We start from the raw sequence: 17718 nt of genomic DNA on the forward strand, positions 1-17718 counted from the left end.
ATGATAGGCTTGGCAGAAGTCAGAAACAACTTTGAAGGCACACAACTCTGTTTCTAGATGTGTATGTGTGTACATCTCAACATATCACATTGACATAAAGCCAGAACTGCTTCTCTGGACTCAAAAAGGGAAATGAAGGGTTCCTCTCCCTGTCTTTTTCTGCACCAGAACTTCTGCCCAACATAGAGGTGCAAGGCATTTGGGTGAGCTTCCCAGTCTTGTCCCTTTGCCCCTCTCTTTTGGATGCCACGTGTCCACATTACAAGTTGCCCACCCGTGGCCCAGATTTTGTTAAAAAAAAAAAATAAACCTGTAGATTGGAAAGCAGACAAGTTGCCTCCTCTCATGAAACAAGTGATTTTAATGTTTTTTTAAAAAAATTAAAGTTTTCCAACGAAGATTGTACATGGGTGAACTTTCCAGACAGCCCAGTGTTTATCCTCCTGGTGAAGATGCCATTCAGTTTGGCTTATCAGACTTGCCACCTGCTGTGGCAGCTCAGAAGATGGAATAAGAACCAGCCAAATGAAGACCTGAATCTCTGAATATAGCATACGCCTTTTGCTCTGGGACTTCACAGTCCCTCAGTGGTTGGACTGCTTTGCAAACATTTAAACCCTGAAGACTCGGGACCCCACAGCCTCCTGGGGGTGCTGTGTCTCCATCTTTGACAAAGGGGTGAGCCCAAGAGGAACCAGATCCCCCAGTCAGAACCACCTCAGAAATCATGTCAAAAGTACACCCTTTCTGTAAAATGGATGGAGGTGTTATGAGCACAACAAGAGAAGGAGACAATGAAAGATAACATCTGCCCCATTGCTTAGGGGTAAGCAGTTAAAATGGGGAGGTTCCATACCTCCTTCCTCTTGAGTGCCCCTCCATTTTGGGACATTCTCTGCCATCTCATATGAAGTGTCCAAAGGTCTCTCCTTGCCCAGATTCCAGCATGGAGTACTTCAACCTCTCCTTTTGTGTTTTCCCTCTCCTTACTGATCCAACAACTGGGCATTTGCATGTTCCTGGGACAACCAGAGGTTTTTCCCTATCTCTCTCACAGAAAAGAAAGTGCAAAACACCACTGTTGGATCCTTGCAAGGGCAGTGTTGCACGCTTGTGTGCACAGACACTTTCTGGGATGGAATCTGTTTGCGTTGAATACGTCCCCCATTTTCCTTCCCCTGAGTCTGAGCCCTCCTTTCTTCCTGCACTCGGCTGCCATCCCTCTGTTTTGAAAGACCCCTCTGCCTCTTCCCTGCCCTCCAAACACAGCTCGCCAGGATGGGAACTCAAGTCCAAATGGAGCACGATCCTGATCTTCTGCCCCTAAACCATCTAATAGGGCCGGTCTCCTTCCTCCATCATATGATTCCAGGATAGCCCAGGGCTTCCATGGTACAAGAGTGCAAACACACCTCAGGCTGTTCCCATCTCTGAACTCCCTTCCCTTAGTAGGGAAGCCTGCTGATCCCTCCCTGCTTTTCTACTGGGAGAAAAGAAGATTTTGAAGGAGACGGGCAGAACTTCAGGCCCCTCTCTGCCTTCCCCGGCTCCCTCACTTGGGTAGTGGGGCACAGGGCTGGCTCTCTTCCAGAGGCTGTCTGGGCCCTCAGCGTCCAGTTCTGCTTCTCCACCACCAACACCATCTGTGAGCCTCTCGTTTTGCAAGTCCAGTCTGGGGTTTGGCTTATATGTATGTTTACGTGTGTGTCTCACACACTTGGGGAAGGTCTGGCTAGTCCAGGAAGCGGCGTCGGGAGCCCATCCGGGAGCGATTGGAGCGCCGGATGTCGAACTTAGAGTCACGGCATTTCTGGCAGATGTAGACTTCAGGGACGTTGGATTTGCGGATCTTGGCGCAGGAGAGGTGGATCCAGGTGTGGCACTCCCGGCACTCAATCATGGGCCGCCCGGCAAAGGGCTTCAGGCAGAAGCAGGTCACCAGATCCCAGGAGTCATCATCTACAGATGAAGGAGGAAGGGCCAGCGAAGAGAGATGCATTAGGTGAGAGTGCGACAGAAACCATCTGCCTGCTTGATTCACCTACTTGTTCAACTATGTATGAAAATAGTTATACCCTGCCCTGCATCCAATATTATCCCCTGCAGCTAGTCAAGCAGAGGAATCTCCTTCTGCCAGCTCTAATATTCCAATTTCTTCATTGCACACCTCCTTCTAAGCAAGCAAAGGAAGCATTTTCCTCCAAACAGCAGCAAGATTCCAGTTTCTTCCTCCTCCCCCTCCTGTTCTGCCTTCTGAGGTGGCAAAGGAAACCTCCTCCTTTCAGCAGCACCATAATGGTGGGTTGCCTTCTCCCCCTATACATGGTGAGTGAGACATGTGTTTACTTATTTCTATGGAAATTAAATATGCGGCGTTCCCCCCAAGCAACATATACTCTGGATGTTTTGCAACAAAACTTTCTACAGTAATTTTTGTTAGTCTACAGGAATGACCTACCAGAGTCCACCATGATGTCTTCGTCATCACTGCTGCCATCCTCATCACGGAAGACCACCTGCTTGCCCTGCCGAATGATCGTGCGCTTCCCCACCCTCTGGACTAGGCTCTGCTCAGCCGGTGCCATCTGTGGGTAAGAGGCATTGGAGGGGGTGTCCGAATCCCAGGCGGAGTAGTGCCCCGAGGAGGACTGGGTATCCCCTTCCGAAGAGGGGCTGGTCGGCTGCTCCCCGTAGGGCCTCGATCCTTCCAGTAGCAGCTCATCCTCTTCTTTGTCCTCCTCCTCTCGGTATGCCACCCCTGGCAGAGGGGCAGCTGTTTCCCTCCGCATCACCCTCCTCTTCTTCCGGACTATCTCGGTTTTCTTCCTTTCTGCCAGGAACCTGCTGGGCTTCTTGGTCCATGGGTAGAAGGAGGAAGAGGAGGAGGAGGAGGAGAAGGACCTGCCGTGCTTGAGCTGGCTGAAGCTCTTCCGGGGCATCCCTGGCCGGGAGGTGGCCGAGAGGAAGTGGCCGTAGCGGGATTCCCCGCTGTCGCTGTCGACGGTGCCCCCTGTGCTGTTTGGGGGGCTGGGGGTGCTCCAGGAGGAGGGGTCCTGCCAAGTCACACAAGTGGGGAGACAGGCATTCACTCATGAGATACCAGCCAAGTAACCCCTAGTGCTAAAATAGTAAGCCCCAAATGCAGAGTACGGAGGGCAAGGGAGGCATAAGAGAAACCCAGCCTATCGAAATTGGAAAAGGACAATTTTTCAGGGACAACCTCCATCCGTGGCCAGAGACTCGGACTGGGAAACGGGAATCCTGGGCCACAAACATGTATAAGAAATGGAAGAAATGGGAAAAGGGGGAAATCACCAAAGAGGAATTCAAAGAAATAGCAAGCACATGTATGGGTAAAGTCAGAAAAGCTAAAGCGCAGAATGAACTCAGGCTTGCTAAAGAGGTTAAGAACAATAAAAAGGGCTTTTTTGGATATGTCCGCAGCAAATGGAAGAAGAAGGAAATGGTAGGTTCACTGAATGGAGAAGATGGCAAAATGCTAACAGGAGACAGAGAAAAGGCTGAGTTACTCAAGACCTTCTTTGCCTCAGTCTTCTCAGAAAAGGCAAAGGATGCTCAACCTGAGGATAATGGAGCAGAGGACAGAAAAGAGGAATTTCAGCACAGAATAAGTAAAGAGATAGTAGAGGAATACCTTGTTAATCTCAATGAATTTAAGTCCCCAGGACCAAATGAACTATGTCTAAGGGTACTAAAAGAACTGGCAAATGTAATATCGGAGCCATTGGCAATAATACTCTTTGAGGACTCCTGGAGAACAGGAGAAATCCCAGCAGACTGGAGGAGGGCAAACGTTGTCCCCATCTTCAAAAAAGGGGAAAAAGAAGATCCCAACAATGATCCTCCAGTTAGTCTGAGATCAATCCCAGGAAAGATTCTGGAGCAGATCATTAAACAGAGAGTCTGTGAACATCTAGAAAGCAATGCCACAATCACAAAAAGTCAACATGGGTTTCAGAGAAAGAAGTCATGCCAGACAAATTAATCTCTTTCTTTGATAGAATTACCATCTTGGTAGATGAAGGGAATGCTGTGGATGTAGTAGATCTTGATTTCAGTAAGGCCTTTGACAAGGTTTCCCATGACATACTTGCAAACAAGCTTGTAAAATGTGGGATAGACAAGGCAACTGTTACATGGATCTGTAATTGGTTGACCGGCCGAACCCAAAGGGTGCTCAACAATGGCTCCTTTTCATCCTGGAGAGAAGTGACCAGTGGGGTGTCCAGTGGGGCTCTGTCCTGGGCCCAGGGCTATTCAACATCTTCATCAATGACTTGGTTGACAGAATTGGGAGCATACTTATCAAATTTGCAGATGAGACCAAATTAGGAGGAATAGCTAATATTCCAGAGGACAGGATCAAGATTCAAAATGATCTGAATAGACTTGAAAGCTGGGCCAAAGCTAACAAAATGAAATTCAACACTGAGAAATGTAAGGTACTGCATTAAGTGCGGAAAAATGAAATGCACAGATATAGGATTATGGGAGATACCTGGCTGAATGAAACTACATGTGAAAGAGACCTAGGAGTCAAAGTAGACCATAAGTTGAACATGAGTCAACAGTGCAATGCAGCAGCTAACAAGGCCAATGTGATTTTAGGCTGCATCAATAGAAGTATAGTGTCTAGATCAAGGGAAGTAACAGTGCCACTGTATTCTGCTTTGGTCAGGCCCCACCTGGAATAATATTGTGTCCAGGTCTAGGCAAAACAATTAAAAAAGGACATTGAGAAACTAGAGCCATGGGTCCAAAGGAGGACAAATAAAATGGTGAAGGGTCTGGAAACCATGAAGCCCTATGAGGAAAGACTTAGGGAGCTGGGCCTGTTTAGCTTGGAGAAGAGAAGGTTAAGAGGTGATATGATAGCCCTGTTTAAGTATTTGAAGGGTGTCATATTGAGGAGGGAGCAAACTTGTTTGCTGCTCCAGAGAATAGGACACAATGGAGCAATGGATGCAAGCTCCAGGAAAAGAGATTCCAGCTCAACATTAGGAGGAACTTCCTGAGAGTAAGGGCTGTTTGACAGAGGAACAGACTCCTTCCTTGAAGCGTAGTGGAGCCCCCCTCCTTGGAGGTCTTTAAACAGAGGCTGGATGGCCATCTGTCAATGAGGATGCTTTGATTTGGATTTCCTGCATGGCAGAAGAAGGGGGTTGGACTGGATCAAGGCCCTTTTGGGGGTCTCTTCCAACTCTATGATTCTAAAGCGTAAGGTTTGAGTCTGGAAGACTCTGCCTGTCCTGGGCTGCTCTACCTTGCAGGGTTGCTGCAAAGCAGAGGAGGGAGAGAGAAGCACCTGGCGCTCAGGGGAGGGAAGAAGGCAGGGGAGAAATGGGGATAACGGTGACACACTATTTTTATCATTATTTTGTAGCAACGGGGCTACAACTCCTCATACGGAGCCCAAATCCCCACTGAAGCACCTACTGAGGGGGACGTCGACACCCAGGTAAGCCCCACTGATTCAGTGGGTCTCCTGTCGTTAGGACCAACAATCCGCATCCACCCACAGTCACTGCTGTTCTTTGTTGTTAGTCATTGGGGGAATTCTGTCTGTCCAGAACCAAATGGAAGCCGCACAAACTGGGTCTGGCGAGTTGGGCTTGGAGTGCAGTTCCCAGTGGTCCTGTGGTCAAGGCTGAGGAATTCTGGGATCAGCAGTCCAATGGTGTTTCGACAGGGCTGTATTTCACCCGGGGCAATGGTTTGGAAAGAGAACATTTTAAAGGATGGCTGTAGGCGTTCCTTTGTTTCCTTCACAATGGGGACCGGAAAGGGCACCGATGGGCCTTTTGACCCTCTGCTGCACTGGGCATCATCCCCCCAACCCCATCCTCTGGGGTCTTTGTCTCCCAACCCCTTGCTGCCTATGGTTCCCAGAGGCTTCCCGCAAGGCCCCCCCCCCCCGGTACCTCTTGTGGGGAAGGGATGTATCCGGCGTAGGCCAAGACGAAGGTGCAGAACTTGTTGAAGTCCTCCACCGTCCGGCGTCGCTTGGAGCCTGGAGGGAAATCCTGCACAAGAGAGATAAGAGATGCCCAAGAGGGGCACCGGGTGCCAGGGAGGGGAGGGAGGGGGCAGAAGAGGAGCGGGCAAGTTTCCATGGGGGGCAGAGAGACCCCTGCAAGGACCCCCCCCGTCCTTCCTGGAGAGGCTCTGCCTGGGGAGGAAGGGCTCCCCAAGCGGTTTCCCCCCAGTGACCCCAAAGTGGGCGAGGAGGACAAGGCTCTTGGAGCTCCAGAAGGGGGGCTGGGTGGGGCTCTCCGGGGTTCCCTCTGGGTCCAGGAAAAGCAGGGGAGGCTCTTTCGGGGGGGGGGGCTTGGTGGATTCCATCCCCTTCCCTGCCCTCAGAGCCACAACAGAGAAGCCAAGCCCCCTCTTTAGGTGGGTGTGGGGCAGGGAGAAGATCCCCCCCATGGAGAGAAGACCCCTTGCTTGCAGAGGACCAAGAAGCCTTTCCTGAGGAGCGGCTGGAGTTGGGGGGGTTAAAAGACAAAAAAGGATCCCCTTGTTCCTCCCCTCCCCCTCTTTTTCAAGCCCTACTTGGGGGGCAGTGGACACGCCTCCTCCCCAGGGAGAGCCCCTCAATATCCTCCATGTGCCCCCCCCAGGAAAAGTCAGGCAGAAACCCAAGGGGAGGGGGGCAAATGGGGGTCCCTCCTCCTCCTCCCTCTGGGGAGCCCACTTACCTCTGGGGGCCCTGGGGAGGCACAAAAGTCTGAGTCCATGGCTGCGAAGGGAGGAAGAGGAGGAGGAGGAGAAGAGGAGGAGGAGGAAGGCTCCCTGCTCCCCAGAGGGGTGGGGGTGGGGGAGGGACAGAGGGAGGGAGACCCAGCCTCCCAGCCCCTCCCCTTCGGCCAAGAGGGAGAGGAGCCCATCCCTCCCCCTCCAAAGCTTTCTGCGCAGGGAGCGCTGGGAAACGTAGTCCTCTGCCGAGACGGCGGCCACACGGCGTGCCGGGCCTTGGAGTCTCTTTGCTCTCTCATCATCATCATCATCATCATCATCATCATCATCATCATCATCTTGTGGTTGTTGTTGGGTGCTTTCGTTTCCGACTAATGAAATCCTAAGGGGAGTCTACCCTGGGTTTTTCCTAGCAAGATTTGTTCAGAGGGAGAGGCTGAGAGTGTGCCACTTGCCCAAGATCGCCCTGAACACCGGCCTCCAGAGTTGTAGCCCAGCACTCAAACCACTACACCATGCTGGCTCTCATTTAGTATTAGTATTATTAGTATTTACTGCTTGCTGTTGTGCCTTCAAGTTGTTTCCAGCGAATGAGCTCCTGAGGCAAATCTCTCCTGGGGTTTTCCGGGGCTGAGAGAGTGTGACTGGCACAAGGCCCCTCAGTGGATGTCAGGTCTTTCCGACTTATGGCAAACCTGTCCTGGGGTTTTCTTGGCAAGGTTTGTTCAGAGGGGGGTTGCCATGGCCTTCTGCTGAAGAGGCCAAGCGGGGATTCGAACCCTGGCCTCCAGAGCCTGGGATGACCCTAAGAACATATTCCCCCGAAGCAGCTGTCCTTCCTGCTCCCTGCCTTTGGCCCCTTGGCCTTGTGCCTGGCACAGGCTTCCCATCCTGGGGCCTCTGCCCTGCGCCCCTCCCTTGGCTTTCCTCTGCTTCTCACCTTCCCAAATCCCAGCCCCACACTTGGCTCTTATTCAGGGGGCTCTTCCCTTATTGCTGCTCCCTTTTAGTTGGCTTTCATTTCCTTCCGCGTTGTTATTATGAATGGATATTCCGGGGTAGCTATGTTGGCCATAGAGCAAAGGGCAGTAACCCCCAAAGCCCACCAAAGAGGGTGTTGCCCGGGGGGGGGGCAGTGGTCCTCTTGTGGCCCCTTGGGCTCCTGCCAAGGAAGAGCGGCGGCCTCGGCTCCTCTGCCAGGCTTGGGTAATCCGTGGCTGGTGACTAAAGGCAGCCCCATCTGGCTGCTTCCAGGTTCCTAGGAAGAAGGGAGCTGGAACTTGCCAGAAGTGAGGGACAAGGAAGAACCCAAGCTCTTTCTGCCTTTTCCCGGCAACAAGGAGACGCTGCTATTTGCAGCTCTGGGGCTAGTTGCTGCCGCTTGCTCCGGGTGCAACTCCGGTGGAGGGCCCCGAGAGCCTGGGCCATCCTCGGGGGCCCTTCGAGTTCCTTTGATTTCAGGTTTGGCTTCTTGTCATGTTTTGCGGGGGTGGGGATCCTGTGGCTGAGTGGAGCTGGGCCTGGGTTGTGGCTGTTGTGGTTGTTGGGGCTGCCTTTGCGCTGAGCTCAGCTCAGGGGGAGCCTCCGCAGCCCCCGCGCCGGCCTTGCAAAGCCAGCCGCCTCCTCTTCCTAGTCTGCCTTCACCTTCCCTGGCATCCCTGGCTTCTCTTTCCTGGTCATCTTGGCTGCCAGGGAAAGAAGGAGCAGCCTTGGTCTGCTCTGGGGACGGCTGCCTTTGCCTGGTCCTCTCTTCTTCCCCCGCTGCCCAGCCCTTGCCTCCCTCCGGGGCGACGGGAGCACCTTCACCTTTCTTCTGCCATCCCTGGGGAGGTCTGGCAGCCGCCTTGGGGCCATGGAAAGAAAGAGGTTGGCAGCATGCGCCTTCCCATCTTTTCCCTCCAAAGAAGAATGAGAATGACCCTTCGGGTTGGGGTTGTTGTATCTGACCCGCCTCCTCCTCCTCCTCCTCTCCGGGAGTCTTTCAGGGAGAGGGAGCCAGGGCTGCCAAGGGCAGGGAGCCGGGGCCTCCGGGGCCGGGGCGGCGGGGCTGCTGCTGCTCCAGGGCCGGCTTTGCTGGAGAGTTCCTGCAGGGCAGCAGCCGAAGGGGGCTGGGCCTCTCCTCCTCCTCCCTTTCCCCCTTAAGTCCCTTCTTCTCTTGGCGGGAGGAGCAGCAGAGGGAGAGGGAGGCGGGCCCTGGCTCCTGGGGCGGAGGAGGAGGAGGAGGAGGCCAGGAGCAGCCGGAGGCCGAGGCGGCGGCGGCGGCGGCGGGGTTCCTGGGCCGGAGCTCTGGGGGCCTCCCTGGGGCGGCATGGCTTCTTCTTCCTCGGAGGTCGGGGGCCCTTCTCCGAGGCACGCCTGCGGTCTGCTGCGGGGCCTGGCGGGGCTGCGGGCGGAGGGGGCCCTGCTGGACGTGACGCTGGTCTCGGAGGGCGGCGGGGAGTTCGGGGCGCACCGGGCGGTGCTGGCGGCGGCCTCGGGCTACTTCCGGGCCATGTTCGCGGGGGGCCTGCGGGAGTCCCGGGCGCGGCGGGTGCGGCTGCACGGGGTGGAGGCCGAGTGCCTGGCCCGCCTGCTGGACTTCGCCTACTCGGGCCAAAGGGAGGCCCTGGCCCTGGACCAGGACGAGGGCCAGGAGGCGGAGGAGCAGGAGGCCCGGGGCCCGCTGGCCGAGCGGCTGCTGCGGGCGGCCGACCTGCTGCAGTTCCCGGCGGTGAAGGCGCTGTGCGGGGCCTGGCTGGCCGAGCGCCTGGAGCCCTCGCTGGCGCTGGAGGCCCAAGACTTCGCCGAGGCCTTCGCCTGCCCGGCCCTGGCCCGCGCCGCCCGCCGCTGCGTCCTCCGCCACGCCGCCCGGGAGGAGGAGGAGCTGGAGCCGGGGCAGGAGGAGGGGGGCCTGGGGCGGGCGCTGCTGGCGCTGCCGCTCTCCCGTCTGGCCGGCTACCTGGGTGACGACGGGCTCCGCGTGGCCAAGGAGGAGGCCGCCCTGGGCCTGGCCCTCCGCTGGCTCCGCGCAGACCCGGCCTCCCGGGCGCCGCTGCTGCCCCAGCTGCTGGCCCACGTCCGGCTGCCCTTCGTCCGCCGCTTCGCGCTGCTGGCCCGCGTGGAAGGGGAGCCGCTGGTGGCCCGCTCGCCGGCCTGCCTGCGCCTGGTGGCCGAGGCCCGCCTCTTCCAGGACGGACGCCTGGACCGCCACGACCGCGGGCCCTGCCCCCGCCTCCGGCCCCGGCCCTCCACGGGGCTGGCCGAGGTGCTGCTCTGCCTGGGCGGCTGCGACCGACACTGCGACGAGCTGCTGGCCCTCGACTGCCTCCTGCCCCGCAGCCGCCAGTGGAGGAGCCTGGCCGAGCTGCCCGAGGCCCTGCAGGGGGGCTACGCCGCCGCCGCCCGAGGCAACGACCTCTACCTGACCGGTGAGGCTCCCCCAGAGAGTAGGACTGGGCCCTTGGGCCCCAGAGGCTTCAGGAGGGAGGGGCACCTTGGGGAGGGCTTGCTGGCTAACTGTCCTTCTAAAGCCCTCCGGGGTCCAAAGCTCCAGGGCAGCCTGCCCTAGAACCCCCTGAATGGAAACTGGCAGCCTGTGAAAGCCCAGGGAGAGCAGTCCCACCGCCCCTGGGCTGCAGGGCTTCCAGGGCTTCCAGCCTTTTGTGAGGCTAAGGGCCCTTGGGAGGGGCCAAAGGGGGTCCCTGCCGCCCCCCTGGGCCACGGGGCCTTTCTCCCGCCAGGCCTCTGTCTGCCAGCACCTCCGCTCCCATAAAGAACCTGCCAAGCCGCCTGACTTGCAGCCAGGAGCCAGAACAGCTGGGGAGGGAATGAAAAATATCCCAAAGGAAGGAGCGGGGGCTTCACTGGCGAAGGGGGCCTCATGCCTCTCCAAAAAGTGTGTGTCTCTGGGGGGTGGGGGTTATCGGGGTGATGAACAACACCAGCGTCAACTGCTTATTCCTTTTAACGGACTCTCTTGCATTCAACATGAAGGCCCAGGTTGACCCTCTCTCCCTCCCTAAAATGCTTGGGACCAGAAGCATTTGGCCTTTGGGCCTTTTCTTTTCTTTCCTATTTTGGAATATTTGCATACACAAAATGAGCTCTGATGGGACCCAAGTCTCATCCACTTTGGCAGTTTGGCTAAATCTTTGCGCGCACGCAGACCCATGCGCCCTGGACTGACCGGGTGCCCCCTTGTTCCCCGCGCAGGTGGCTCCGATGGCTCCCGTCTGTACGACTGCGTCTGGCGCTACAACTCGGGCGTGAACGAGTGGACGGAGGTCTCGCCCATGCTGAAGGCCCGGGAGTACCACAGCTCAGCGGTGGTGGACGGCCTCCTCTACGTTGTGGCCTCAGACAGCACAGAGCGCTACGACCACACGCTGGACGCCTGGGAGTCGCTCCAGCCCATGCCCTACCCCATGGACAACTGCTCCACCACCGCCTGCCGGGGGAAGCTCTATGCCACGGGGTCCCTGGCCGGGAAGGAGACCATGGTCATGCAGTGCTATGACCCGGAGCTGGACTTGTGGTCGCTTGTCAACTGTGGGCAGCTGCCCCCCTGGTCCTTTGCACCCAAGACAGTCACCCTCAGTGGGCTGATGTACTTTGTCAGGTAAAAGAGAGGCACTTGTGCTCCTCTGGGTTTGGAACTTGTTGCAACAAATAAACCATCCCCACTGAGCAGGGGCAGCAGGAAACACCCTGGAAGACATGTGGTGAATCTGGGCAAAGGTTCCACTGCCTGGTTTTTAGTCTTAACGTATCTGAGGTTGGGGTTGACATCTAGAGCAGACTGACTGGTGGAGATTTCCTGCATAGCAGAATAGGGTTGAACTGGATGGCCCTGGCGGTCTCTTCCAGCTCTACAATTCTATGATTGTCCCCCACTTGACATGGAAGCTCAGCCCCAACAGTGAAAACCACCTCTGCTTGACTTTGCAATTCCCCTTTCTCCAAATTCTGTCTTGTTTTCCAATTGAGTTGTTTAGCATGCGTTTTAAATGTCTTTTTGCTTGTGCTTTTAAATGGTTGAAACCAAATTGATTGTAAGCTGCCCAGACTTCTGAAGAGATGGGACTGGACATAAATATTTTAATAGCAGATAATAATAACTCCTCTCCCCTCTGAATAACAATTTGCTGGACGCTTCCACAGGCTCAGATTACTTTTGAGGCAGGCAAGGAGCTGGGCTGACTCTTTGCAAAATATCCTCGGAAAGGAGGAAGAAGAGGAGGCAGGACTCCCTGACCTTGGCCAAGAGGGAGGTTGCAACCCACCTTCTTCTTATCTGAAAGGAAGGAGGGCTTGGGAGGCCCTCGGAGTCCTTCAGTCGGAGCGCGTGACCCAGAGAGGCAGCTGAAAATAGTCCTGAAAGTTGTTGCTTTTCAGCTTGACTTTCAGAGAGAGGGATGGAGGTTGGGGGTCAGCTGCAGCTTTTCCAATGGGGATTTGGGCTCCATCTCTGTCCATTTGCTGCAGTCAGATCCTCACTCCTGTGGAGGCTTTAGGGCCTGAGCATGGTATTAAGGCCCTGTTGGTGGATTTACCCAGGAATGGTTCTGCATTGGGAAGCCTCCAAGTGCAGTGGGGCAACAGCAGGGGAGAATAGTTCTGCTTCTGGATTTGGGGCTGAAAAACCACCCCAGGGTCAGACCCAGAAGGAACCAGAAGTCTGTTTCAGGTTTCCATGTGAGGGTTTTTGGTCAGCTTGAATGTTGGGCATCCTCCTTTGCCTGCACCCCTGTGAAAAGGAGCAGCTGCTTGCAGTTGGAGCTGCTGGTGAGCTTTGGGAAATATTTCAAATTCCTGCCCCGGCCCCAGAGCAGCTTTGCAAGCTCTGGAGATGGAGACCGAGAGGAGGGCAGCAAATGTTTCAGTCCTTCCCAAGTCCCTGCTTGCAACAAAAGAGCAGGGAAGATCTGCAAGCCTCTCCTTCTGTTGTCCCCAAGCATGTGTCTGTACTGCACAGTTGCAACAGTTTAATGCCACATTAACTGCCCTGGTTGCATCTTAGGGGATTCTGCATTACGTAGTCTAGGCATTCTCCAATGTACTCCTCTGAATTGTATGACCTCAGAGCTTGGTCTCCTAAGTACCTCCCAAAATGATAAATCCCATAACTCTATAGGAAGGAGACGTGGCTCTTCAAACTTGCCTCGAAACTAGTTTGAACGCCAATTTCCTTGACTCTTTTACTGTGTAGATGCCCAGGTTTGCTTTCAGAGATCTGCCCATTAGAACCAGTTGGTGAAATGCAGCAATACGAGATGGGAGCAGGAAGGATTAAGGGGAAACGGCTTTGGAGGAAGGTTCTTGTGTCTCGGGTTTAATGTCAGCTGTGAGCTTGCAGCAGTTTTGCTGGCAACGAGAGGCTTTCTCTGTGCAACTCCGGGTCAGCAAAGTGTGTTTCTTTGCTAGCCAGCCTCCTGCCTTCCTCACCTGCTGCTGTCAAGCTGGCCTTTGCATGACAAGAAGCAAGGAGGAGGGAAAGGCTTGCTGCAAACACTGGAGATTTCACAGAATCATAGAGTAGGAAGGGATACTCAAGGGCCATCTATTCCAACCCCATTCAGCCATGCAGGGATCCACCACTAAGGCACTCCTGAGAGATGCTCATCCAGTCTCTGTTTAAAGACCTCCAAAGGAGAGCAAAGAAGTCCTTCCTAATGTTTAGGTAGAATCTCTTTTCTTTTCATTTGAACCCACTAGTTCATATGCTAGTCTCTGGAGCTGCAGAAAACAAGCTTGCTTCATTTTCTGCATGATATTTCAAGATAGATGTATCATGTTGCCTCTCAGTCTTCTTTTCTCTGGGCTAAACATACCCAGCTCCCCAAGTTGTACCTCGTAAAGCTTGCTTTCCAGACATATGATGGTCTTGGTCACCCTCCTCTGGATACATTCCAGTTCATCAGTATAGCTGAGGTGTATTAATATTGGGTGATTGGCAGCCCACAACTGCCAAGTGGCTAGGAGGGAGATGTGAGAAAACCTGAGTGCTTTGGGTGAGATTTTCTTTGGTATGCCTGAAGGCAACAATCTCTCCTTCCCTTGGATGCTGCAGAGTAAAATCCCTTTCCTTTCCCCCAGACTGCCAATGGGGGAAGCATTGGGGCCATCTTTGGTACCAAAGGCCACAGGACACAAAGTGGAGGCCTGGCTGGTTTGGATCCTGTTGGGCATGAAGCAAAGTGCCATCCCATGATGGAAAAGAGATGCGCCCATATATTTATAGTTGGCTCTTTCTTTGCTTTCCCTCTGCAGAGACGACTCGGCTGAAGTAGATGTATACAATCCAGCCAAGAATGAATGGGACAAGATCCCCCCAATGCTCCAGGTAAACCTCTTTTGAAAAACACACTAATTCCAAAAACACTAGCATGGTATGCATCTGTGTGTGCCCTTTTGGCACTTTGAATAGGGAGGAACTTAGTCTAAGGCTGGGAATGAGGTTGAATGTTGTCAAATGCATCCAGCAAACAGTACTGAGTGACCCCAGTTTCTTGAAAGGTTTTAATTTATTTAAGAATTAAATGAGATAATGCCTTTCCCCAATGTAGGATCCAAGGCAGTTTAAACATTAAAACAGAATCCATTGAAAAGATCAAGAAAGAGAAATGTTTACATCCATCACTTTTAAGACATTATTATTGCTGTTATTTCTATGTGCTTTCAAGTGAACCCTGAGTTAGAGTGATGTTCTCTTAGGGTTTTCTAGGCAAGATTTATTCAGGGGAGCTTTGCCAACCTGGCCTTCCCTTGAGGCTGAGAGAGTGTTTCCCCAGCTAATCTGGGATTCTAACATTGATCTCGTGGGGCCCCAGTCTGGCGATCAGACTGTGACAGCTTGGTTTTCTTGGCCAAATTTCTTCAGAGTAGGTTTGGCATGGTCTCCTGGAGCATTAGTCCTACACACAAACCACCCTGGGTTTGTTTGTTTTTTATGTACCTTCAAGTCATGGCAAACATACTGTTGACCTTCCTTGTCCATATTTCTTCAGAGGAGGTCATGCCAGTGCCTTCCTCTGAGGCTGAGAGAGTATGATTTGCCCAAGATTCCCAGTGGGTTTCCAAGGCTGAGCAAGGATGTTTCATCATCATCATCATCCTTATTTCTTCCACCCTTCCCCCAGGTGCACGTTGGGGGCAGTCTGGCTGTTCTGGGTGGGAAGCTCTACGTCTCTGGCGGCTACGATAACACCTTTGAACTCTCGGGGATGGTGGAGTCGTATGACCCGGAAACACGCAAGTGGAGCGTGGCCGCACAGCTTCCAGAGCCAGTCTTCTGGCACAGCAGTGTCAGCATCTTCCGGCAGTTCATGCCTGAGAGCCTGGAGGAGGACGAGGAGGAAGAGGAAGAGGAGACCCTCTTGGACAATGGCCCCAGCCTCAGCCGCCAGCGCCACCAGAACCTGCACAGCCGGAATCTGAACGAGTTGCGCTAACAGGAGGAAAGGGCCTCTGCTCACCCCAAGGGTTTACCATCACTCTGACAGAGCTTCTGGAGGTTGGGGCAAAGACTTGGCATGGCCAGTGAAGAGGGCAATCTCGCCACAAAACAGTTTCTCTGTGTGGCCAGAGAGGGGGACAGCATACCCTAACTGGGAAGTGGTGGGAAAGGGATAGGATCTGGGAGCCCAGCTCTTCCCTTCAGAGTGGGAACCCCAGAAGCTCTTGCCCGACAGCATCTGCCTTATGAGAACATTGAGATCCCTCTGGCCCAAGGATCCAGCGGTTGTTGGAATCATGTTAGGCCATTGCGCAAGTATGAAAGTCATGGGGCTGCTGGTTTTGCTTTCTCAGAGGTTGCGTATGTTTGGTCTCTCATGCTGCCATTTGTTCTACAAGGATGCACACACATAAGTACACACACACAACCTGGTCTTTAAAAGCTTCAAGAATTGTGGCTGTTATCTGCTTTCTATAAGCAGAAGGAATCATAGAAGTCCTATCTGAGGTCTTTAAAGGGTGTGCCCTGTCTCTCCTCTCTGACTGTCTGGCTAACTTTGAGTGCTGCATGGCTTGGCAGAAGAGGCAGCAAAGAAGGGGCATAGGATCATAGGAGTCAGAGGGGTCTCCATCTACTCCAACGCCCATTGCCAGTGTGAATTGCAGCCAAATTGGCCTTCTTATTCTCCCATTGCCTGTGTGTTGTATCTGCACTGAAGCCCCCCATTCCCATTGCAGCACAGAGCACTAGTTCTCCAGGTGTTTTGGACTTCAGCTCCCCAAATTCCTGGCTGGAATATCTAGGAGTTGAAGTCCAGAACACCTACGTTTAAGTTAAGCCTTAACATAGTATTGCAAACAGTATGTGATAAGCTAGTCTGTTCCGGGCCTTGGAGAAAGAGAAGATGAAATTGTTGCAAAGAAGACATTTGGACTGGAATTGTGTGTCTTAAGTCTTAGCTAGGGAAAATCCATGGAATCAGTTTTTGAAGAGTGAATCAACACACAGGCAAACCTCATTGGTTCAATGGGTGTGCTATAGACAGGGTTTAGGCCTCAATATGCAAACAGAAGTTGCCATGGTGTGATTTACAGAAGAGCTCTGTGTTCATGGACATTGCTGTGGGTCTAAACATCCCAAATTGTTTGGGTGCCTTTAGTTTGACAGAAGTGTTATTTTTGAGTCAGTGAATGAAACTTCCTGGGAGAACGTTGTTGCCTTCTATCTTCCTTGCCAAAGTCTTTGCGGCTTAATTTTTTATTTTTCCTTAAACTCAACCCGGCGCTGCTTCCTCAGAGAGACCTGCCAGGTCTTAGGAGTGTTTCTCCAAGATGACAATATTAAATTTCCCAAGTCCCATTTTAAAAATACACAGCAGCAAATAGCCATGGCTTCACCACCCACAGGCCATGCCTTGTGCCAACCACTCCTCTGTGGCTCAAATCCCAAATCCTCTGCCCTCTGGGAAGGAAGGCCCTGCTGTCCCTGTTTACAGACACTGGAGTTGCTGCTGCTGCTGCTGCTGCCAACAACTTGTTTTCCATACCACTTAAGATGTTAAGAATGAAGTGTTTTGCGCTGGGCTGTTCAACAAGTAGCATTGTTTTTGGAGAGAGGGGGTCATACTCAGTGCCAAATCTGTGATCATCTTGGGCGTCACTCAACCCCAGATGAACAGCTTTTTTAATTTATTTACCTTCTAATGTAGATAGCTGTGTGTTCAGCCTTAATTACTGTACTGTAATATTTACTAAAGCAAAAGTATTATATTTTTAAAAACCCCTCCCCCTAATCTTTTTAGAACTTGGAAATCAAGTGTTAAATAAAAGTGTGTTACGGAGACTTTGCTTGCTTCTGAGATGTTGAGAGGAGGACAGAGAGGCTTCTTTCCTCTGTCATTGCTCTGCCCCAAAGCTTCACCGTGAAAGTGAGGATGTGGCATTTCGGATGGTTTTCCACAGCAGCGGCTCTTGAATTCCTGTTCTCCTGATGCTTGGGACTTCAGTCCTGCTACTGTTGCTGGTGAGGAAGGGGCTAGGAGAGGCCATTCGGACCGTGGAGCAGCTCAGCTGGGTAAGAAAGGAGGGTAAGCTCTGAAATGGTGTGTGCCCACTTTTTCCTTCCCCTGGAAGCCTCAATCAGTCAGGGCTCCTCCTGAGGTTCAACATCTGGTGGATGGAGGTTTTTGGAGGGAGTGTGAGGGCAAGAGAATACACCTCCACACACACACATGCGCCCTGTGCACAAAGGAACTTCATGCATTCGTGTCACTAATACAGTAGAGTACTAAAGGTTGAAAACCAGTAGGCTGCTGGTTCTATAACTGGAATTCGTACAAAACACTTTTCTTTTGAGAACAGATAAGGGCTTGATGGGCACCAGCATGTTGCTGTAGTTTGAGTGCTGGAATAGGATTTTTCTGGGAGTCAGGGTCACATTCCTAGTCCACCCACCCACTTTTGGGCTGCCAACTCCCAGGAGGAGTGAGAAATACATGTGCCCAACCAGTCACCTCTCATCCCTTCTTCCCTCCCAGGGTGCCACTATACATGCCATGTGGCTGCAAT

General features: G+C 53.3%; 2 protein-coding genes across 3 annotated transcripts; one reads left to right on the forward strand and one right to left on the reverse strand.

The window, feature by feature from the left end:
* Window positions 1-338: 338 nt before the first annotated feature.
* On the reverse strand, window positions 339-7229 carry PHF13 (PHD finger protein 13). 2 transcript variants are annotated; one of them, XM_042478758.1, is made up of 5 exons: window positions 7057-7163; window positions 6720-7026; window positions 5943-6044; window positions 2459-3053; window positions 339-1959 (listed from the first exon to the last, which is right to left on the reverse strand). In XM_042478758.1, exons 2-5 carry the CDS (start codon window positions 7023-7025, stop codon window positions 1733-1735), a joined length of 1230 nt encoding a protein of 409 aa, XP_042334692.1. In that variant the 5' UTR covers window position 7026; window positions 7057-7163; the 3' UTR covers window positions 339-1732. The 2 variants fall into 2 exon arrangements, with proteins under 2 accessions (XP_042334692.1, XP_042334691.1); XM_042478757.1 differs by having other exon boundaries at window positions 6720-7229.
* Window positions 7230-8661: 1432 nt separating this feature from the next.
* KLHL21 (kelch like family member 21) lies at window positions 8662-16993 on the forward strand. Its single transcript, XM_042478754.1, has 4 exons — window positions 8662-10124; window positions 10909-11314; window positions 13966-14038; window positions 14835-16993. Exons 1-4 carry the CDS (start codon window positions 9026-9028, stop codon window positions 15144-15146), a joined length of 1890 nt encoding a protein of 629 aa, XP_042334688.1. The 5' UTR covers window positions 8662-9025; the 3' UTR covers window positions 15147-16993.
* The last annotated feature ends 725 nt before the right edge of the window (window positions 16994-17718 follow it).

The sequence above is a fragment of the Sceloporus undulatus genome, chromosome 7 (genome assembly GCF_019175285.1).
Source record: "Sceloporus undulatus isolate JIND9_A2432 ecotype Alabama chromosome 7, SceUnd_v1.1, whole genome shotgun sequence".
Lineage (NCBI taxonomy): Eukaryota > Metazoa > Chordata > Lepidosauria > Squamata > Phrynosomatidae > Sceloporus > Sceloporus undulatus.